The sequence below is a fragment of the Podarcis vaucheri genome (assembly GCF_965113315.1).
Source record: "Podarcis vaucheri genome assembly, chromosome: 4".
NCBI lineage: Eukaryota > Metazoa > Chordata > Lepidosauria > Squamata > Lacertidae > Podarcis > Podarcis vaucheri.
Window position 1 is genome coordinate 26,629,896 of NC_138762.1, and position 24,125 is coordinate 26,654,020.

General features: G+C 44.2%; 1 protein-coding gene across 8 annotated transcripts in view; it reads left to right on the forward strand.

The window, feature by feature from the left end:
• TNFRSF19 (TNF receptor superfamily member 19) overlaps positions 1-24,125 on the forward strand; it is a 58,358-nt gene that overhangs the window by 20,645 nt on the left and 13,588 nt on the right. For all 8 annotated transcript variants that reach the window (XM_082220323.1, XM_082220320.1, XM_082220326.1 and 5 more), the window contains 3 exons: positions 46-156; positions 11,797-11,975; positions 13,770-13,855. In XM_082220323.1, the coding sequence (XP_082076449.1) occupies positions 46-156; positions 11,797-11,975; positions 13,770-13,855 (376 nt within the window). The remainder of the gene's footprint in view (positions 1-45; positions 157-11,796; positions 11,976-13,769; positions 13,856-24,125) is intronic.

Consider the following 24,125-nt stretch of genomic DNA (forward strand, 5'->3'; position numbering starts at 1 on the left):
GATTAACTGAAGCACTATTAATTAATTTTATATTTTCATTTTTAGACAAACACTGTAATTTGTGAAACTGGAGACTGTAGAGAGCAAGAGTTCAGGGATCATGATGGAAACTGTATGCTATGCAAACAATGTGGACCTGGCATGGAACTGTCTAAGGTATGCATGTATATTCACATTCTCTAAACCATTTTTTCTTTTGATCCTATGTTTCCCAGTTATTGAGATTAAGTTGAGTTTTATGTATTGAGTCACTGAGGGTTGTGAAATGGCACTTAGAAATGACAAGCAAGTGTTTTGTTAAAAATATTTAGATTCCCAGTATTAAGAATTTAAGAACAGTTCTGCTAGGTTAGACCCAAAGGCCCATCTAATCCAGCATTGCTTTCCCATAGAGGCCTACCAGATGTCTATGGGAAGCCCACAAAGATGACACGTGCACAATAGCACCCTCACATTTGTGTTCCACAGCAGTTGGTATTCACAGCAACCAATATTCTGTGATACACTTTGGCAGAGTCATAGTTATGAGGCTATTCATAACTTTTAGGCCATTCCTTTATATACAAAAACATGTGATTAGATTCTTAGCCATATTTGGTTCTGGAGTAAAAATGTTAAAACAGAAGCTTTGTGGTTCCTGCTTTCTTTTAACTGATTTTCTCAGAGCATCCACAAGCTTAAAATTTAGTAGGAGATTTTATTCTTAAAGAACATTACACCCTTTTTTCACTGCTTTTAGTTAAATGAAAAGCTGTGCATCTTATGAGTGTCATAAATAACATTTAATACTGCTACTATGTGCTTTTTGCCACTTGGAGGAGCAGAAAGTATTTTCATGCTATGGAGTGGTTGTATTTGCATGTAAAGCTAAATTATTATTTGTTGTAACTTGCTTGAACATCTGAACCCACTCCAGGCAGCTTGCTGTTAACAACAAACCAAGAAGTGAATCCATGGTTTGTTGTTAGCTTACAAATTGTGTCTTTTTAAAACTAAAGTTTAGGGTTGTGGTCAAACCCAGTGGATTTTTCTTAATCATGGTTGGTTTGCCTAATTTGAGCTCAACAACAACAAATCCAAATGTGGATGAATTCTGGTAATAGTCCTTTAGACAAGAAGTTTCCCATAGAAAGCAGTGTACACTGAGAGTTCAGGAGAGTTGAGATATTCTGGTGGTGACTCAGATTAGATTTATTTAGGGTTGTCTAACCATCCTTTGTGAAAGCCTCTCCCTTGGTTAACTGCTTCTTTTCATCTTTTATCTTTAGATAGATGGTAAATATTAGCTCTTCAGTTTCTGACACCTTAGAGCAACGTTGCTCATTAAAATCTTACCTGATTTTTGTCCGACAACCTATGATACTTAGATTTCCAGGGGCAGAGTCTTCTCCTCCCATTTGCTTGGGTGGCCAAGTGCCTGTAAGTTTGGAAGCAAAACAGGACCACCCAAATATAAAGTCATTACTTCACACCTGCAGGCTATGGTGGAACTCATGGAATGGTGTCTTTCTGCTCTCCCTACTTCTTCAGAATAGATAACTATTGCTGTTTTACCTGCCCTTCCAATTTCTACCTTGTCTAATTTCCAAATCTTTCTACCATTGCATTATCCAGACTCCTGTGGTACACAACTGCCTCCATATTAAAGATCTCCAAAACCACATTTTATTTATACTTGCATGTGAACATGTATCTTACAGTGAATACACATGTAAGATACATGTTCACATGCAAGTATAAATCAAAACATTGGCTGTTCTTGTAACATACCTTCCCTTTCCTGCTGGGGCAGAACAGGAGTTTCATTCAGGCTGCAGCTTTCTCCTTTCTCAGCTGATTTGCTGCTCCTCTCCTCTCCTATGGGCTCAGGTGGAAGTCACTAGAGAACAGAGATTTGGGGAGGCAGACTGAGGAGGGGGCTGTTGCCTTGGTTCTCACAGGAAAAGACTTCTCATTCTCTGCCCAGCTTCCTTGCTGGAGCTTCTTCTGGGAAGATCACATTTGGTCCTTCATATTCTTATCATATCCCCCCCTTCTGCCAGCCCTCTGTGGCCTGGGATATTTTGGTAAGAGAGCAGCAGAAGATTGAGTCTCTGAGGCCAACTGACTTAAAGGTTATGCCTCTACTCCAGTTCTGTCACTCTGTTGGATTAAAATATCAGAAAAGTCTTGGGGGGGCATGATAGCCCCAAGTAAAATACTCAAATGCTTAGGAATACACAGGGTTTTATGTTTTCTTTTACTTTGTCACATGAAGCACTGAGAAGGGGCAGAATGTGGTTGCAGAGAGAAAGGAATGGGGTGGCTCGCCCCACCCCTGCGTGGCTTCCTCTACTGCTGTCTCCAGTTGGTAGATGGCATATTCCAGGGTGGACCCTTGTCCCAGCAATGAAATGACTAGACCAAGCCCTGATAGAGAAGCCAGTAAAGTGGGGTGGGGAGAAGAGAGACAGGGCTGTTTGGGAGATGGGGGGTGAGGGAAGAAGAGGAAATAAACTTCATGTGTGTTTGTACTATTAACTCATGGCTATGGAATTCACTATACTTCCCCTTGTTCGATGGAGTCACTGTTAGCAGTACACTGTTAGCAATACACAGCTTGTCTGTTGGTTCAAGAAAGTACAGGTAAAAATTCCTGGCTGCCAAGATCTTAAGTTTGGGGCAAGTACTCTTTGATGAGAGAACCCTTAGCAGAGATTTAAAATCACAAAATATGCAACAAACTAAAGCGTGGAAGTAAGGACTGTTAGACCTTTAAAATATGCCCTTGTGAGTTCCAAAACATCTCTCTACCCCCAGCATAGGAAAAGACCAGAGGCTTGGTAAGTTAAGAATTGGTTTACTTACAAACTGTCCAAAGGTCAGATTCATGTCCCTCCCACTGTTTTTAGCAGGCTTCATTTTGGGAGTGGTTGATGAAATGTGAGCTCTTGAAGAGCCATCAAGGTGGCAGCCACTGTTTTTGTTTCCCTCCCTTAATACAGTGCCTCTTTCTTAGTGATATGGAGGTTGGGGGAGGAATGGCAGCCACCAGCCTGACAGAACTTCAAGAGCGCCAGTGAGTGTTTTCTTAAACCCAAAAAATAATGCCCACTCAAAATACATTGCCTTTAATGCCTTGTCAAATATGCCTGTGAAATTTGAGGGGCCATTTGGGCTTAACACTATTTAAAGCTCATTGCTTGCATCAGTCTGAAGGCTTATAGATAATTTCTAAATAAATTATTTTACTTTGTCCAATTCTCTGTCCATTAAATTAGATACACGTTAGATCATCTTGCTTGCTTTTAACATAGTAATCAGGAAACTGGTCTATTGTATGTGCTATTTAAAACATATCTTCCATATCTTTGGCAAGTCTTTCAAAGGAACTATTTTGAAGCAGTTACTGGATAACATTTTGTCCTTCAAAATTAGCTCTTTCAAACAATATTGTCAGAGCTGCTACCAGGTCCCAGCTCACATAGGACCACGCCACACAGCGTCCACTTTAAAAGAGTCTTTATTGAGTTACAGGTTTCATTTCCGAACTGCAGCGTGCAGCTCTACACCTTCTGCCCTAGGTCGGCGAAGACCCATCTGAGTCCCCGCCTCTTGCACACCAGCTTAATACCCTAGCCTTGCTCCACCTCCTTCGCCTCTCCCTACGTCTCTGGGTCCTTCTGCCCCCCTGGGACTCCTCCCTTCTACTCTCCTCTGACGCTGACCCCCCTGATCCTTCCGCTTCCTTTCGGCGGGCTTTGGGACCTGGCTCACTCTCCGGGCTGCTTACTGCTCCAGCTTCCGCTGCATTTGAACTTGGCGCGCGCGCCCAACTCTCTACTTTCCTCTTGACCGTTGCCTCGCTCTCTGAGGAGGGCGTGACCACCCCTGACTCGTGCCCTCCCTCCTGCTGACGGCCTCCGGAACCCGATGCCTGGCTGCCTTCCTCCCTGCTGCTCTCAGTCTTGAGCGTGGGTCCCGACTTCCAGCTGCTGCTCTCTGAATCTCCTCTGTTCCCTTCCTCCTGGGGTGTCCCCCCGGATCCCCCCCTTGCTCTGCTCACTGGGGCTCCCTTTTGGGAGTCCTCTGACTCACTGCTTAGGCTTGGAGATCTCGGGTCGTCATCATCACTCATTCTCCCTTCGGCTTCCTCCCCCTCGCTCTCTGTTTCCACCCTTCTCTGCTTCTCTGCTTCTGAACCCCTGACATCCATCCCCCCCTCGAAGCCCCCCCTTCCCCCCTCCCCGCTGTCAGGTGTGGGTGCTGGGTGCTCCATCATCATGGGAGGGAATGCTGGATACAGGTCGCTCCCCGTGGGTGGCCGCCAACTGAAGACCTCCGAGTCTTCCCCCTCGCGGTCGTCGACGTTGACTTGTTGCTCTTCCATCTCTGTACCGCCGTGCTCGAACCCGAGGTCCTCCCCGAACACGTCCATGTCAGTCTCTGCGTCGGTCGCTCGACCTGGCATCTCCAGCCACTTCCTGCGCCATTGCTCCTCTGGTCGATCGTCCCACCAATACGAGTTGCCTGATGCCGAACCTGCCGGTGAACCTTCTGGGGAACGGGTGCTCCGTGCGGGTTCCCCTTCTGAGTCGAATCCATGGAACGTGCTGGAAGAAAGTGTGGGTGTGAACAACCAGTTGTCGAAGAAGCTCGCTGGCATGGGTTTGTGTGGGAAGAGGGCATGAAACTCGTCCTTGAGCAGGGGTTCCTCCAAAGCGTAGTCTGGTACCCAGGTATTGGCGCTGGCCCGGGTGCCCTCTCTGGCTAAGAGGTATTCGACTCCCTCTTCCCCCCATCTGGAGTCCAAAATCTCCGTGACCTCGTTGATGTGGTCCTGGTGCTTCACCTCCCGCGTCTCCGTCCGTTCCCGGAGCGGACTTGGCGCCGTCCCTGGCTCCTGGAACCTGTGAGGTGCCTTGTAGGGAGTGAGCACCGACCTGTGGAACACCGGATGCATTCTGGAACCCTCCGGCAGCGCCAGTCGGAAGGCTACCGGGTTGATCTGCGCTTCGACTTGGTACGGACCGATCTGCTTGTGCCCCAACTTCTTCTTGGCAAGTGACCTGGTCGGCACTGCGTGGGCTGCCAACCAGACCCAGTCTCCCACTTGGATCACTTCGCCAACCCGCCTGTGCTTGTCAGCTTGCACCTTGTAGGCGTGCTTAGCTAGCTCCAGCTGCCGTCTGAGTTGATCGTGGACCGCCTGCAGCTCTGACGCGAACGCGTCCGCCGTCTGTGGTTCTCCTTCCCCCACTCTCTCCAGTCCCGGGAAGGTTCTGGGATTCCTCCCATTGTTGGCAAAGAACGGCGTCACTCCTGTGGACACGTGCTTCGTGTTGTTGTAAGCGAACTCGGCTAGCGGCAGGTAATCCACCCACGTCGCAGGCTGTTGATTGGCATAGCATCTCAGGTACTGCTGCATGATGGCATTGACCCTCTCTGCTTGCCCGTTGGTCTGCGGGTGTCTTGCTGATGCCAGATTGACCTTGACATTTAGAAAACCCATCAGCTTCTGCCAGAAAGACGAGATGAACTGGCGTCCGCGGTCGGACAGGATAGACCGTGGCAGGCCATGCACTTTGAACACGTGATCTATGAACAGTTTGGCGGTTTGTTCCGCCGTGGCCACCTTCGCACACGGAATGAAATGTGCCATCTTGGTGAACAAGTCCACCACCACTAGCACAGCTGTCTTGCCTCTCGAGCTGGGTAAATCCGTCACAAAGTCCAGGGCCACCCTCTCCCACGGTTCAAACGGTGTTTGCAGCGGTTCTAACAATCCCGCCGGTGGTCTGTGTACCGGCTTGGCCCTCTGGCAGGTGTCGCACCTCGCGACGTAGTCCGCGACCTCTCCTCTCAGCCTGGGCCACCAGAAGTCTCTCGCGACTAATTCCATCGTTTTCTCTGTGCCAAAGTGACCGGCCGTGGGTGCGTCGTGCAACTGTTGCAGTACCTTGGCGCGAAGGTCGTCTCCTGGTACATAGACAGCCCCTTTGCGTAGGAGCAAGCCGTCCCGCACCTGGAACTCGTCCGTGGTAGCCGTGCCTCTGAGCAGTTCCGCCATCTTGTCTTGCGCGAATGAGTCGTCCCGCAATGCACGTCGCACCGCATCCAGGTCTACTGTAGCTGAGGCACACGCCCACGCCGTCGGTGCGAAGATGTGCATGGCCGCCGCTGGCGTCACCTCTTCTAGGTATTGCGGTTTTCGGGACAGTGCATCCGCCATGATGTTGGTGTCGCCTGGGACGTACTCTATTCGGAAATTGAAGTCAGCAAAGAACTCCGCCCAACGTATCTGCCTCTGGTTCAGGAACTGAGCCGTGCGCCAGTGCTCCAGATTCTTGTGGTCCGTGCAGACCTGCACCGTGTGCTTGGCGCCGATTAGGAAGTGCCTCCACGCCTTGAAAGCTGCATGAATGGCCAGCAACTCCCTGTCCCAGATGGTGTAGTTCTGCTCCGACTTGCTGAGCTTTCTGGAGTAGAACGCTCCCGGCCGCCACACCCCCTGCGGGTCTCGCTGCAGCAGGACAGCTCCCACGGCTCTGTCTGACGCGTCTGTCTCTACCCTCAACGGTTTACTGGGGTCGATATGCAGCAGTTGCTTCTCCGATGCGAAGAGATGCTTGAGCGCTTGAAAGGACTGTTCCGCCTGCTCCGTCCAGATGAATTTCTTTTTTTTGGAGCTGAGCGTGTCCGTAATTGCTGCCGTCTGCATCTCGAACCCCTTGATAAACTTGCGATAGAAGTTGGCGAAGCCGACAAACCGCTGGACCTCCTTCCGGTTGCGCGGGCTCTTCCAATCCAATACCGCACGAACCTTGGTGCTGTCCATGGCTATCCCCTTGTCCGACAACTTGTATCCCAGGAAATCCACCTCCGTCGTGTCGAACTGGCACTTCTCCAGCTTGGCGTACAGTCTATGTTGTTGCAACCTGCTGAGCACCTCCCTCACGTCTCGGTCGTGAGCTTGCTGCGAGTCAGAGAAAATCAGGATGTCATCCAGGAAGCAGACGCATGTCTTGTAGAGGAGTCCCTCCAACACGTGATGCATAAAAGCTTGAAAACAGTGAGAGCCATTTTGTAATCCAAAGGGCATAACTCTGTATTCGTAGGTGCCCAGCGGTGTGAACATGGCCGTCTTCCACTCATCGCCCTCCCGCATGCGGATGAGATTGTACGCCCCTCGCAGGTCCAACTTGGTGAACACGCGTCCCTTGCGCACCGTCGCGAGGAGGTCGTCAATCCTGGGCATGGGGTAATCAGACGGTTTGGTCATCTGGTTCAAAAGGCGGTAGTCCACAACGAGTCTTTTTTGGGGCGTGTCTTTCTTTTTCACGAAGAAAACGGGACTGCCCCCCACTGCCTTGGACTCTCTGATGAAGCCACGCTCCAGATTATGCTCGATGAACTGTTTGAGTTCCTGCATTTCATCTTCAGACATGGAGTATAGCCGCCCCTTCGGCAGCGTCGCCCCCGGTAGGAGGTCAATCTTGCAGTCATATGGCCGGTGAGGGGGTAGCTTGTCCGCCTCCTTCTCGCAGAAGACCTCCAAAAAGCTCGCGTATTTGTGGGGGACCGCTTGCAACGTTCCCAACTGCAGTTGTGATTCCTCCTCCTCTCCCTCCCGTCGGGGCAGGATGCAGTGTTCTGCGCAATAAGAGGAGCCGAAGATCAGTTGTCTCTGGTACCAAGCCAGTGTCGGACTGTGCCTGTCCAGCCAACTCATGCCCAACACAATGGGCGTGTCCGACAGTTGGGTGACATTAAAACTGATGACTTCCCTGTGGTTGCCAAGGCGCATCACCATCGGTGGCGTCTGCTTCACCACCTGCCCCCCTAGCAACTCTCTGCCATCCACTGTGACGACTTGCAGGGGCAGAGTGGCAGGCAATAGCTGTATAGCGTGCTGCTCCACAAAGCTCTGCGCTATAAAGTCTGCGTTGCTTCCAGAATCCACAGAAAGCGGCACTTCGATAGTGACGCCGTCGGGTAGCTGGAGAGATGCTGTGAGCTGCACTACTGGTTTGGGTGGGAGGGGATCCGTGGGTTGCAATATCGCTGGGGACTGCTTCACAGATGCGTCTGGCTGGGCCCCAGTGCCTCCGTCTCCAGCCAGACATCGTCGTTTCCCTGCTGTGGTTCTCCTTGCTGCGTTGCTGCAGTCACCATTGCTGAGGCTGCAGTGTGCTTGTGGAGCCTCCGGGGACACTCCTTCGCCAAATGGCCTGGATCCTCGCAGATGTAACACTTCCTGTTCCCTCTAGGAGGCTTCGCTTTCACTGCTGCCGGTGCTAGGGCTCTGGCTGCTGACTGAGCCCTTGCACCTCCAACCTCCATCGGTTCCCCTCCCCCTCCTGGCGGAGGTGTGGATTGCGCACGCGCTGCTTCCCTCGGAACGAAAGAGAAACTTCTCGCTGCTTCGCGCCCTCCACGTCCTTCATCTCTGCACCATGGACGTTCCTCCAGCCTCACCCCCACAGTCAGCGCCCTTTGGACCACCTCCTGCGTGCTTCGGGGCCTCTCCCCCCTTGCAATTTCATCCTTAACCGCAGAACTTAGACCCTCCCAGAAGAGGTCTCTGACAGGGGGCGAATCCCGATCCCATTCTAAAGCACTGACCAGCGCAAAAAATCGGGCGTGATACTGCCGGACGCTCGCCCTCCCTTGTTTTAGTCCATGAATCTCCCGTCTGGCAAGATCCACATCGATAGTAGACAAAAAACACGCATCCATCGCTTTGATAAAGGCATCTGCATTCTGAAGCGCCGGATCTTTATCCCTCCACAAATTGCGCAGCCAGGCTTTGGCATCCCCATGCAAATGGGACAATATGAACCCCACCTTCTCTTCCTCATCTCTAAAGTCTTTTGCCAGCAGTTGCAGTGCGCACATTACGTCTGCTCTAAAATTAGGGTACTGTTGCAAAGTCCCATCGAAATGAGCCACAAGCCCTCCTGCTCTCCGTGCCAATCCCACGCCCTCCGGTCTGGGTCCCGGTTGCCCTTGCTTAACAAGCATTTCAAACCTGGCGTGTAGGTCTCTGTAGGCGGCTGTAGTCTCCTCCTCCCGTTTCTTGGAAGCCAATACCTCTGAGGACAACTGGGTCACTGCCTCTTGCAGCGCGGAGATCCTCTGTTCTTCCGTCATCTTGCTAACCTTTGTGAGCTTGCTTACAGACACCCCTCTTCCTCCCCTAGCGGCTTCTGCTCCCGCTGCGAGGTTTCAGGTTTCTGAAGCTTTGATGAGATGGGTCTTACTGTCAGAGCTGCTACCAGGTCCCAGCTCACATAGGACCACGCCACACAGCGTCCACTTTAAAAGAGTCTTTATTGAGTTACAGGTTTCATTTCCGAACTGCAGCGTGCAGCTCTACACCTTCTGCCCTAGGTCGGCGAAGACCCATCTGAGTCCCCGCCTCTTGCACACCAGCTTAATACCCTAGCCTTGCTCCACCTCCTTCGCCTCTCCCTACGTCTCTGGGTCCTTCTGCCCCCCTGGGACTCCTCCCTTCTACTCTCCTCTGACGCTGACCCCCCTGATCCTTCCGCTTCCTTTCGGCGGGCTTTGGGACCTGGCTCACTCTCCGGGCTGCTTACTGCTCCAGCTTCCGCTGCATTTGAACTTGGCGCGCGCGCCCAACTCTCTACTTTCCTCTTGACCGTTGCCTCGCTCTCTGAGGAGGGCGTGACCACCCCTGACTCGTGCCCTCCCTCCTGCTGACGGCCTCCGGAACCCGATGCCTGGCTGCCTTCCTCCCTGCTGCTCTCAGTCTTGAGCGTGGGTCCCGACTTCCAGCTGCTGCTCTCTGAATCTCCTCTGTTCCCTTCCTCCTGGGGTGTCCCCCCGGATCCCCCCCTTGCTCTGCTCACTGGGGCTCCCTTTTGGGAGTCCTCTGACTCACTGCTTAGGCTTGGAGATCTCGGGTCGTCATCATCACTCATTCTCCCTTCGGCTTCCTCCCCCTCGCTCTCTGTTTCCACCCTTCTCTGCTTCTCTGCTTCTGAACCCCTGACAAATATGCTTTGCAACTCTAACTACAGTATGCACATTTCAGAATATGCTTTTTAAAAAGAAACAAATTACTTCATATAAAAATGCTGTGTTTTTAGTTTATCTAGTATTTAAGGGAAGGGTGTGGGAGAAGTGTGTTTCTAAAACTCTTGTTCCTGATATCACCCCTATACACTACCATTTGCCAGAACAATATAAATGCAGATATCCCTTGCAGTTTGTTTATGGAATATATTTGCAGTAATGCCATACTGGTGCTTATTATTATCAAAAAGGGACTACTATGAACATTGTAACCCACTCTTATGACTCTGAATAAGAATTTGATCTTAGTGATTTTTTTTCCAACAACAGGCATAACTTTAACCTCCCTAAAGCCAAATGAGAGAGTCTTTCAGCTGCTTCCTAAAGGCAAAGCTAATCATTTTGTCTAGCAGAGGGCTTTTGTAGAGTTAGCTTTTGCAAGAAAGACACCACTTGGCTGGTTTTGGCAATAGAAAATTACATGGAGGGAAAGGGTTTCCCAAAGAAATAGGAAAGTGTGGGATACACCTGCACTCCCTTTTTATCTGGTTGACTACATAGCACTTGATGTCATCATGCTTACTGTATGACTCCTAAACATTTGGTACCACACAGTGAAGAAACCAATTCATTTTAAATTTGCACTGAAACAGTAGCTGCAAACTGCCACAAAAATATGCAAGGAAGAGGGTAAGGTAAGGCTTTGTCATGAGCACTCCAAAATAGCAACATGGTGGACTCCCACATAAACCTGCCTATGCACGGAGGTTATTTTCAGAAGCCCTCCCCAGCCGTCTAAAATGAGTCAGGTGGTGGTGACTGGGGAGAAGGCCTTCTTCATAGTGGCTAGAACTGCTTTGTTTTTAAAACAGTTTTTAAATAGTTCACTTCTCAGAGCGCTATAGGTAATGTATCCTCCACATCAGTCAAATACCCTTTTTATTTTCTCAAGAATTTTAACTTAATGGTATATTTTATGTTGCTGTTTTTATTCAGTTTTGCTTTACTAGTTTATTAATATCATTGATGCTGTTTTATTGTACAGTATTATATCATTTGTGTGAACCACCTTGGAAATATTGAAGGAAGGTGCACACATTCCTTAAATAAAGTAATTTGCACTCCAATTTTGCTAAATAAATTACTATCATATTCTAGCTATTTTAAATACATAGCACCAGCTCCTCACTATGTTCTCAGTGTTGCTAATAAACATTGAAAACATGTTAATATTGGTAGTTAATATTTGGGTTTTAAAAAATTGGATCCATGATGCCTTGTTTTTTAGTGAAAAGCAAAGTTTTGTACTTTATTATAAAGATGAAAGATGCATATTTCAAACAGTTGCAAATGGTTATTTACTTTCTTAGTTTAGCTACTTTCATTTGATATGCTTTTATTTTTCCTGTTTTGGTGTAAGTGTCTAAGAACTTAGAGCTTCTGCATTTTCACAAACCTAGCTTAATTAATAATGGACAGCTCAATAATTCCCATAAGCCTGTAATAATGTAGCTGTGGGAGACCATGGAGTCCTTTATCATTCAAATGCTTAGCCATTTCTCAAATAAAGTAGATGAATAAGTATTGCTAATAGAAGTAAGGGAGATTATTAGTAGTGGAAGACACATTTGAACTTGCTGAAAGGATTGCTTTTGTCTCTAGAAAGTCTTATTCTCGGAAATAATTACACTGAGTCTTTGCTTCATCCTTGCAATCTCCCTTTATTCACGCTTCTAAATTTCTGAATAGTGTGTTCTTGCTTGTTAATCCCTACAGGAATGCGGCTTTGGATATGGGGAGGATGCCCAGTGCATGACATGCAGACCAAACAGATTTAAGGAGGACAGGGGCTTTCAGAAGTGCAAACCATGTTTGGACTGCGCTCTAATAAATCGATTTCAGAAAGCCAATTGTTCTGCTACCAGCAATGCTGTTTGTGGAGACTGCTTGCCAGGGTGAGTTAAGGAATCATAAGGAAACTAGAAATAACTTGTCTGCAGGGTTAGTACAACACACTTCAGATTTAGAAAGCCCTACAATCTGAGACTTGGCTGGCTTTCCCATCATAGACTGATGACTCTACCTTTTTGTTTTGCTGATTATATCTTCAGGACTGATTTCATGTCCTTGATGAATACTTCAGTGCTTCAATGAGAAACATTACGTTATTCCAGCACTATGAAATCCATTAACCACATGTACAATAACCCCTCAAATTACGTATATTTAGCTTGTGCACATTCAGCTTTACACTTAACAAATAAATAGAGGGTGGGCATCCAGGAAAAAAAGACTTTGGCAATCCCACCTGCCATTGAACCCAATCTGTTTTGACTAGACACTATTTTGGCTTTAGGCACGATCCCCAGAACATAACCCAATGTAAATTGCAGGCTTACTGTATTCCACATGCTTTTCTGGTCATTTTAAAAAAGTTGTAAACATAATATCACTCTGACATGAAAAATTCTAATTTTCATGCTACCGTGCTTAAGCTAGTGCTGAAGAGTTGGTTTATTTCACAGCACAACACATAGAATTTTATCAGAAAGATGGCACTACCTCTAAAAAGGTAGAGATCTCTTTTATTTCAGTGACCACAGTTGTGGAACAAGAGCTTAAAATATTCTCATATATGGTTAAATATAAGACTTGGTCTTATATTTGCATATACACAAAACCATGGTTTAACACTATGTGGATGAGCCTCCATGAGCCCTTGAACAAAGTTTCAAACACTGTTATTTATTCCTTTCCACTCCTGTTCCATGGCTAGAAGGACTTTTCCCAGGTTTGGTTTCAAAGAATCTCAGTTTAGCATTACTTTAAAAACATTAAATCATATACAGTGGTACCTTGGTTTGCATACGTCTTGGTTTGCATATGTTTTGGATTACAAACACGTCAAACCTGGAAGTGTATGTCCGTTTGCAACCTTTTTTTGGATTACAACCCTTTTTTTATTACACACACAAAAAATTTGGAGGCCACATTAGCGAAAACACGCCTTGGGTTACAACCTGTTTTGGTTTACAAACGGACCTCCGTTTGGTTGTAAACCAAGGTACCACTGTAATGGATGGTTGCTAAACAAGCAAACTTCAAACCATGAATTTATTAATATGGTTGTTTAACTAACCATATGCCATGAATCACGGTTCCCAGCTTATACATAACAGTTAGCCAAGATTCTTTGAATCGAAACTTTGTAGAAGTGCTCCTCCCAGCTGCATTGGAGGACAGATGGGAGAGTATGCTAGCCTAGTGCTTCACATGGTCTTATAGAGGCTCATCCACACAACACAGCAAACCATTGTTTATAATTATGTACAGACTGTTGTCGGGTGGGGGGGAATGGGCAGAAATTCCATACATAAGCTGTTTGGAATGTTGTACAGGTCCCCACACTCATCAGAACCTTTCTCAGAATGCTGCTCTTTGGTGATGTGGTCTTGGAAATTGACTGTTACTACTGTGAAACAAGTGGTGGTGGGGAAATAGCTAAAATGAAAGCTGGTTTCATTGCTCCCTTCCCCCTCCCATTAAGAACTTTAATATCTGTCCTTGGTATTAATAGACATTGGATTTTATCCTCTAACTTAGTCACTGATTTACTGCATGACCTCACATTTTTCCAGAGCTGTTCTCTAGGTACACTCTTCCATATCTATGAAAGATGTCTGTATGTCCTGCTATTAAAATTTTGTAGACAACATGAGGAATGTGTGATCTGTTCCTCTGTCTTTCAGATTCTATAGAAAAACCAAGCTTGGGGGCTTTCAGGATATGGAATGTGTTCCTTGTGGTGACCCTCCACCTCCTTATGAACCTCACTGTAAGTGCTCCTGACAGTAAAATAGTATGATATTGAATTCAGGTTTGTTTGGGGGTTTTTTTGAACATGTACAGCTGAATTGAATTTGATAATTGAAACTGATATGTTGCCACAAATACCTTGCCTGGAAAAGCAAATGGCATATCACTAAAATAAAACTGCTTGATAATCCTAGCCTTTTAAAAGAGGCTGTCTAGCCTAGGCCCTGCTGATTTCCCAGTGCACTGTCCCAGGTTCTAACATGGGACAAACACTAGGCAGCCTTCTCCAGGCAGAACTGGTACTCGAGAGCCTTGTCCCTTGCAGAATGAGGCGCAAGCTTCAGCCACAAATGGATGAATAGTGTACAAGCATGTTAACCAGTAATTGTTTCTCTGAGTGGTTTCCCAGCCCTTGTTCTTGTTGACCTTGGCTCCTCTTCACTTCTGAGCAGAACAATCCCAGATTTGAAGCTGAGCCTGGCTGTGGGGATAATCCTGGAGTTGTTTGTATGCCCTTGCTTCCTTGTGGTTTTAATGGAAGCCTTCTCTTTATGGCAAGAGGAGGAATGAAATGAAGCACTGTGCAGAAGGGCATGGCTAACCAACTGGAACTGTGAATGGCTGTGTCCCACACTAACATTTTGCTATGGGTCACGTGTTATGTTTTAATATTGACATGAATCGACAGTGCCTGTAGTTCTGTTTAATAATGAGTTCTGGTATCAAACTATCTTTCTAGTATTTTGATGCCATTAATGGTGCAGTTTTCTAATTTGTTTTTATTTGTGCGAAGAACAGTATACATAGGTGCAATATAAATAATAAATAAAATAGTAATGTGTGAATAAAATAATGCATTTTTAGTAAGAACATATAATGTTTTGCATAATGCTTCAAATTCATTCAAGTATTAAGCATGCATTTGTACACTGCTAATTCTTTATCTCAATAGATAAAAGTTGCAAATATTAAGGTTATGTGGCTATATAAATTAATCACAATGTGTATGCTTTGGCAAATTTTTGTTTGCTCTTGAATACAAGTTGAGGCTACACTTCCAGAGTTAAAGTCCCATCATATGGTGGGGCATTAATGAGGACTACAGAATGCTGGTAGCAGTTGATTATTACCCAGCTGGCTATAAATTTCAGGGCTAGCTTTCATCTTCATTCTCTCTGTAGACCTCTTTAAAACATGGTTTAAATATTTACTCATGGAAAAGCTGCTTGTGAGTTGTTAAAAGACCATCAGAAAGTTGAAAGGATTTTGTAATGATCAAGTAAGGGGTGTAAAAGGCCAAGAGAATTGTTATCGTTCTTGGGTAAACTTTATAGGGTAAACAAAAAATTCTGTGTCATATGATAATAGCAACTGAAGCCTATGCATAAATTCATTTAAAATAGCAAGTCCAAATATTTGCATTTACTTACAGAGAAATTTGATTGTCCAATGGCAGTGCAAGATTTTAAGCAGAAATTAAAACAATACTAAATTAATGTACAGTATATTCAATTATTTCTGTATTGAGGAGAAGAAAAAAACTTTTAATAAAGGTAGGAAAGTGTACAAAAAAACCTTACATTAAATTTTACTCAGTTATCTTCTGATGGGTTTTATTATTTATTTAAAACTTTTAAAAATCAGATGGAATTCATTACAACAAATAATAATCAAGCCCTTGTTAAGTCGTGGCTCTCCAAGACTGATTGCAGAATGTTTAAAAAATAGCAAACATTAAGCTCATTGAGAATGAGAGCTGAACAATTTCACTGGCAGTACCTATTTTACATAGCTTCTTTTAATCAAGATGTGGGCTAATCTTATTTTCACATTTGCGCGGACAGGCGGAGACCCCCCAAGCCCCAGGCGACCCTCGGGAGGAATAATGACACCTGACAATGTGTTACAGGATTAAAATTGGCCACAACTTTATTAAATTCTCAGATGTAGGAAGACCTTGGCTTAGGCATTGGGCGTTTTTCCCTCCCAGTCCCCAGCCAGGGATCTGGGGAACATCAGGGTTATCCAAAGTGTGTGGGGATTGGGCTGACTCTGGAGAACATCTGTTCAAGCAGAAAGCCCCCCCCCCCATTTTGCCGCATTGTAGGGGAGAGTACTAACAACCCATTGGCGTTTGGCCAGTGCCTCCCCTCAAAATAACCCCTTTAACGGGGAACCCTGGGATTGCCGCCGCAGGGGGTGGGTGGGTCACTGCTTCATGCCCCCCCATTGAGAGAAGATAGACAAAAGGATTCCGCCCAAGGCCTACAAACCGCCAAAGTTGTGACAGTTTGCTACGGGGAAGGCAGAACCTGCCAATGCAGGGAAATTCCTTCCCGATCCCTCAATGACGACCATCTAGGACCACAGCAGCACCTGCATAGCTGTAAGGAAGAAGGTTAAACTGCGAAAGAAGGTATAAACTGAGGGAGGGCAGGGTGGGGGAAGTTCAGGAGCCGACTGAGGACCAACAGATAAGTTACACCCTCTATTGTGAGTGTGGATAGTCCTAATTCTACCTGGCCAATTCCCTTGGCAACATCCCCCCCCAGCCAGGATTGGCTGATTGATGAGGCTAGGCGGAACCTCCAGGTATCCACCTTGGGGGGCGGCGGTGAAGCCAGCCACCCTGCCCGGGGGTCTAGTAGTCTCCGGGGGGTAGAGCTGCGTGTGACCACGCAAAAGCCACTCCCCAGTTAATGCGGGGAGCCATCATTCTGGATTGCTTCATGTTTCAGTGTCTGAAATAAAAAAGCATTGATTTGATTTTCTGCAAGATTTTCTGACTAAACTATAGCAATGTTTTGAACTTTAGGCCAGAAGATGTTTTCCTAACACATGGCTCTTGCCAAAAACAGCAGCTGCATGTCTAGTTTCCTGGCTCCCTGTAACTTCTAGTACAGTTTCCCTGTTTTCACGACATCAAGACATTGTGTGTTTCTCTATTCCATTGCTTTTGACTGCTGGTGGTAAAGCCTTTTATCTTTACATAATGTGTTTGCAGGACATACAGTTTCATAATACTATTTTTATATGAAGCAGTGATGTTTATTTTTCCCAGCATTTTGAATTCTGAGGTTGATATGTATCATCTTGTAAACAAATGTTTTGCCAGATATTAAGTATATGTAGCGGTCTTAGTGAAGGTAAGCTTGGCATGCAAGAGAGTTTTTAGAAAGTTGAAATAACAATATCAAGCAGTTTAATAGTGTGGTGTTAGCTTCAGATCTTTTGCTTATTAAATTATGACATAAGAATGTTAAACAAGTGAAATCAGTTTGATAACTTAGTTTAATACAAACATCCTATAAATGAATTTAACTACAGGTTTTCTCTGATTTTATCACATCCTTCTTTGTTACCATACAGTGATTTTATCTTTTATAAATGAAGGTCATTTGCAAAAGTATCATAAATACAATCAGTTGCAACTAAATTGAATTTTAAAAGCATGCCTTGTCATCACTAATAGTTTAATTATACATCATTAGTGTTTAGTTATACGAGGAATAAATGTCACCTCAGATATTGTAATCATATTTGCCCTTTGTGTGATGTAGTAGCTAGGGTTGCCATATTCCAAAAATATGGGCACGAAAGTTGTTGAGCTTTGAGCTCTTTTTGGCAAAGTTGACAACATATCTGTTGCCATTCATCCAGATTTTCCCATTTCTGCCTGGACACTGCTTCCGACTGCAGTGTTCTAGAGTTCTAGGACTAGGACAAGAACCTGGGAGATCAAGTTTCTAATTCCCATTTCACCATATTTCAGTCTAACCTACCTCACAGAAATGTTGTGAGGATAAAATGGGCACCTTGGAGGAAAGGTGGAAAATAAATATTGCTTTATATCAGTCTGATTAGAAGAGAGTTTTCACAGCATTTTATGTCGGTTACTCTGCTGTTCTATCACATTCAGGTAGGATTGCATAGGTCTGTATTTAGTAAGATGCCTGAAATGGAGTAGCAGTAGTCTTATATTTGGGCTGCACTGAATTTTGGAAGAGTCATATAAAGGGCCATAGACCTTTTAATCCCAGCTTATAAAATCAATCAATATGGCTCTTATTATGCTTTAAAAAGAGTGGCAAAACTAGAACTGAATTCTGTAGCCCCTGTTCAGAGGCCCTCTGCTTGACCCAACACTTGCAACACTGATATACATGGTACAGTTTCACTATTCATTGCAGTGTTGCCAAAATTTCTGTACGCTCCTTCCCTAAGGCCTATCCTATGCTAGCCAAAAGCACAGCGTGCACCTAGCTGACTTCAACTAGTTTTTCCACAACTTTGCCACTTACTGGGGAGAAACCTTGGGTGGGTGGCAAAACAAGATAATGTAAATAGTGTCATTTGACAAAGGCATATTCTGGAATCGAGGTTTATGGAAAGAGCTTCACAAGTTTATAGTTTTGTTTCATTCTGTAATTTTTGTTCACAGTGACTGCAAGTCAGAAATAAAAAGAAAGCTTAGATGTCATGAAATGTAAGCAACACACTGGGTGTGTGGGTGTGTGAAGGACAAATCTTCCAAGTCTCCCCTTGGTTTGGCTCAGGATTTTCCAGGTTTCCCAAAATAAAATTTGATTGCCTTGGAGCAGGTTTGCTTACCTCCACTGGGCCCATGGCTGAGCCATGTGCCTCAAATATTCCCCCTTCCATCTCCTTACCTGATGAATAGGCTGAGTGTAGTAGCAGCAAAGGAGAAAAAGGTGGCATTTTTTCAAGCCTCTCTTCTCATTTCCCTCAATCACTTGTCATCTAAGTGCAGTGCACTAGAGGATCATGCTCCATCATGGCTTCCTCATGCTATTAGCCAGATTGCAAGGTAATAGTGGGATGGTATGTGGTGCAAAGTGAAAAGTGTATTTCTTTCAAGGGCTCTTAAAAGCTTGTGGAATGGGCTTTTAAATGTTTATTTTTAGAGGGTTTTTTAAAATGTGAAACTGAATAAATAAATTGAACTAGCAATGCTGTGAACTGCGCCATGGGTCCTTCTGCTTACATAGCATGTCCTTTGTCACAGAGCTGTAGACTTTCCATGCTGGCTGTTCATGGATGATGCTCATTTATGTTGCATTTTTTCTCCATCTTCCTTTTGGATCCATCTGATTGTACTATGGAGGTTAGGAAGCAGGTTTGTACGTATTTGATTAGAATTCATTTTAATAATTGCAGGTAGTAGAGATTGAGATATTATCTTTTAGGTGACATTAGTATTCCCTTTTACTTTCTCCTGTGACCTGCCAGTCATTGGTGGCCTTATATTTTTCTCAAGGAAATAAGGCACAATGAATGGCTAGTTTGTTCACTGTACAAACCTCCCTTCCTGCTAGTGTTTTCCTCAAAAGGTCTACAAAAGCCAAAGACTATTGTCTCAGGGCTTAAATAGGTAAAAGATATTCTTAGAGACTTCTGCATTAGCATTAATCCTTTTGTATCAAGAGTCAAGAAAGAAAAAAAGCAAAACTAATATTACCAGTAAAGGAAGGGAGGAAAATGAGTAGCTCAATGCATTAAAGAAATAGAGAAATAAGTAGTCAGATGGGCAGGGTACAAATAATAAATTGTTGTTGTTGTACTTAATTGTGCACAATTAATAACAGCAGGAAGAGAATTTTCCATTTGCTTTTCTTCCCTGTGTTTTGTTATAAGCAGTTTGTAGCTAGTTGCTTTCTCCATATCAGTTGGTACACACTTCAGAAGCTTGTAATGCCTAGATTATAGCTAGTTCATCTGCCTGGCCTCTCAGAGCTATCAGGCAGAAAGAGGTGTGAGAGAGCATTAGGCAGAAATAAAATGTTTGTGTCTGTATAACAGAAACATGTTCAAAACATTGGATGATGCTTTACTCACAGACCCATTGAAATTAATAAGCATGCCTAAATTAGGTTCATTAATTTCACTGGGTATGCTCTGAGTCGAACTAAGTTGAATATTACCCATTCCTACTAGTTTCTTAATTCTATTTTCTTTTTTAAAAATACATCCACGTTGATTTCAGCTGGACACACTTTGAAATAAATGTGCTGCCCAAGTCCTTTTGTCCCCATTATTTCCACCAAACTCCCTTGTTAATAAGTAGCCATGTATGGAGGCTGAAAAACACAAGTCAGTGCTTTTCTTTTGACAACTGAGCTCTTTATTTATCATGCATCATACTGAGTTGCCTCCCCACCCCCACCCCCAAATTTTGTGTCTAGACTGCTCCTTCCCTGGAGCTCAGAAGTCCTCTGAAGCACCTCTAAGACAATCAGCTAACATATTTTTGCCACTCATGCTTTTGGCTTACTGACTTGACTTCTTTCCCTCCAGCTTTTCTTAAAATTACCTTTAAAAGTGCTGTCTCAGTATTTTATTCTCTGACTAGGCCTCACCCTCCTGAGGAGACTCCAGATGACTGAAAACAGTGCACCCCAGGGATGTCCTATTGCGTTTATCAAGCAGGTTGCATACTCAGTGTTTTGCAAGTCAGCTCTGTACATGGTTATTCACACTACTTGGTGGAGAAAAAAGAAAGGTTGTTTGTATATCTAAGCTTTAAAGATAGGATATATTATTCCTGCTCAATCTGTAAAAAAATGTGCCTTTTTCTGATGGGTGCCGTATTTTTCGCTCTATAGGTCGCACTTTTCCCCCTCCAAAAATGAAGGGGAAATGTGTGTGCGTCCTATGGAGCGAATGCAGGCTTTCGCTGAGAGCCCTCCAGGCTTCAGGAAGCTATCCGCAAACCTTAGGAGCGCTCCCCCAGCCCGCAAGCTCTGGGAGCGGCGGCAAGGCTGTGCAACCTTGCCTCCGCTCCCGGACCTGTTCTGGGGGCTGGGGTCGGGGGAAGCTTGTGCTTCCCCCGCCCCAGCCCCACGGCTAAAAATGAAGCGGCTCACAGCCTCTCCCGGCTGGAGAGGTTGTGTGTGGCTAAAGAGGAAGCCAAGACAGCCAGCGGGATCCATCCCGCTGGCTCTCTTGGCTTCTTTGCTCTTTGGGGCTGGGGGGGGGGGAATAATGTTTTTTCTTTATTTCACCCCCTAAAAACTAGGTATTTTGTGTGGTATTCAAATATCTTACAACGTACATTAAGCTGGCTAATTTCCAGTTTCTTTAGGAATATTTAAACTGAAAACTGAACTCCTCTTGTGTTTGAATAGCTATCCCTTGACATATAAATTCAGTTATGTTAGAATTCCTGTTTATCCATATTAATTACTTGGATACATATATGGAGCCCAGAGGATATATATAGGCCACAACAAATACCTGTCTTATTGCTCCTCTCTCATAAAGCACTTACGGCTATTGTGGCCTATGACGGGGTGTGGGGTATGATTTAACCTCTTCCCTCACAGTATGATTAGTGAAATCCTAACCATGTTTACTCAGAAGTAAGTTCTTTTGAATTCAGTGGGGCTTCCTCGCAGGTATGTATGTTAGTTTTGCAGCCTAAAGTTGTGAGAATCCAAGGAGTTTCAGTTGTCCAAATTTTCCCCATCCTACCTGTGAGTTTTGTTCTCAGGCTTGCTGTCATACATATCATTTTTATTTCTTGTTCTGGTTGTTGAAATGGTGGGTGTTGTGTATTGAGTCAAAGGATTTTATATCTGTATTATTATTGTCTGTATTTGCATTAGGGTAAAGTAACTGCCTTTTGGTTTCAAAGGGTACAGCTACTATTGGTTCATTTAAGCTGCTGTATTTGGATCCTCTGTCTTATTGGTTTCCTCCAAAAGGCAGGACTGTGATTGCCTGATATTGTTCCCTCCAAAATGTATCCTTTCTAGCTAGTTCCCTGTCCCTATAAATGTAGCTTTCCCCTCCTCAGTCTTCAGTCTTGTTTGCTTTAATAAAGAAGTGTTACTAGAGAACTTCTCCAGCATATTATGTCAAGAGAGCTGAAATCACAAACCCCACGTCACAACAGTGGGGGTACCTTGTTTTGTTTTTATGTGTTGACTTGTCATTTTTATTTTTATTACGGATATGGACTTCAAAGGGGGAAGAAGCCTGGGCCTCTTTAGACCTCTGAGGGAGCCTAATTCTGTCTAAAAGGAGGTCTGTGCATGTCTGATATCCCAGCTCAACTTTCTCCATTCTGCTGTAAGACTGTAGAGCCACACTATTTCATGGTCAAACTGGAAGGAGATACGGGATGCGTACACAGTCCTTCCATTTCCCCTAACAGGCACATCTTGGTGCATATAGCAAGGGTAGAAACATGAGTTTTATGAACTAAAAGGATTATACCAATAGTCTGTAATGTTTTAACTTTATGATGTGGAAAGGGTGAAGAAGGTGTTAATTTGAACTACAGGGATTGAGAATGTCAGTATTTCTCTTAACCAGCCTTCTGCACAAGTTAGTACTAGAAGCAACCTTTCATCTCTTGAGTCAATCCTATAATTAGCATCATTCTTTGCCAGAGGCTGAGTGAGTGTTTGTTTTAGGTATAATATGTCTGCAAGATATTTAACTTAATCATTACTTTTTATTAACAAAGAGCTAGCTAGCTGCTCAGTTATCAGATTTAAGTGAACTTGAAATTCCTCAGAGAAAATGGGATAATGATTGACCTATACTGTGTGGATGCTCTTTGCGGTCGGCCTTGTATATTTATCAGTAGGCTGACCCTTAAGGCGACTTACAGTATTCATGCTTTGAATTTAGAAAGCAGTATTGAAGGCTAAGTAGTGACTAATCTGCTAGATGCAGCTCATTGAACAACTAGATTGCATAGATCTTATCTACATCCATTCTGTTGGGTTTCTCTGAATTTACTGTATTGTCCATCTCAGTAAAGGAGCATAATTTTTCAGTGGCATTTCATTTTTGTTTGCATGAGAAGCTAATATGTTTGAAAACCAGAAATATTATTTTGCTCAGGCTGTACATTTCAAATTGTTTACTTTCTCAAGTCTTTCCTTCCAGAAGTTGTAGGACAAGGTAAAACCTTACTGGCTTCATGTGCATTGAACAAATGTGGCATCAACCCTTAGGAGCTAGTTTAGCAATGTGTTGTATTCATCTTTAGCTGCTAATATGCTGCCAGGTGTGCAGCAAGTCAGTAGAATCCAAAGTAAACTTTCAGCACTTCACTTGGGAGCATGCAGCAGCTTGTTCTGCCTCAGGAGCCCAGTGCGTTGGCTAGTCCTGGAACAAACACGCAGATCCTTGAAGAAGAACAAGTTTTCTAGGTGCTTTAAGGCAGGTGCAGAAGGCCTCAACTTGGTGTGTGGAGACTAGCAGACAGTGAGAAACATCTAACAGTATACTGTAAGCAGAGAGGCAACGCAGCAGGGAAGTAGCAGTTGTACTAACTTCTATAGGATATTGTGTCTGAGGAGCCAGCAGGATTACACCCAGGGCTCTAATATTTTTGTGTTAAGTTATTCAATATTCATCTGTGTTCATTCTATTTAATCATATAATATGTTCAGTGCTTTTTGCCCCCTATTTTTAGGGACTCCGATTTAAGAAAATGGGGGGGGGGGAGATACTATCTCTGTACAAGACGAGCCCAGATTTTGAACATTATTTTAGAGTAAAAAAAATAGTCTTATACATGGAAAAGTACGGTGTGTGTGTGTGTGTGTGTGTGTGTGTGTGTGTGTTTTAGGGTTTGCAAACACACAATACATTTTTATTTTCTTATGAACATTATTACAATTCCCTTTATTAATGAAAAACATTTTTAAAATTAATTTAGAAATAAGACTTCTAAACGAACACAGTAGACAGTGGAAAGCATAGCCTGATGTAATAAGCAGTTGGCTGTGTTCCTTGAATGGCTTTGTGTGTAAAGTTATGTATACTGGAAAGTACATGGTCACAAAGAAGTGGAGGGGAAAGTAAGAGAAAATAAGATTAATTAAGGATTTGTGTGTGTTTTATTTCTAATCCAATATATGAATACTGTATTTTTTAAAAAAATAGCTGGGGAAATGTCAACAGTTCTGTATATTGGCAACTGCTTATACAGTATTATGCAGCTGGGATTACTTAGTATAACCACAAATATTGCTCAGGTTTTTTTGTTTAAAGAACACCCTGCATTTGAGTTTACATCGAGATTGCAAAAACGTTATTGACTTGCAGAATAAAGAATTGTTATTTGAAATAATCCAAGAAACAGTCTAAAAAATATTTATTACTAATATTATGTATATACAAAGAAAAATAAAATGTTTCCCATCAATAATAAATCTATTTCACTACAGCCACAATTTCACTTAGTTTCATTTTTATAATGAAATAACAACTCATATTTGCTTAAAGAGAAAAGCTTTCCAGTGTTCCAT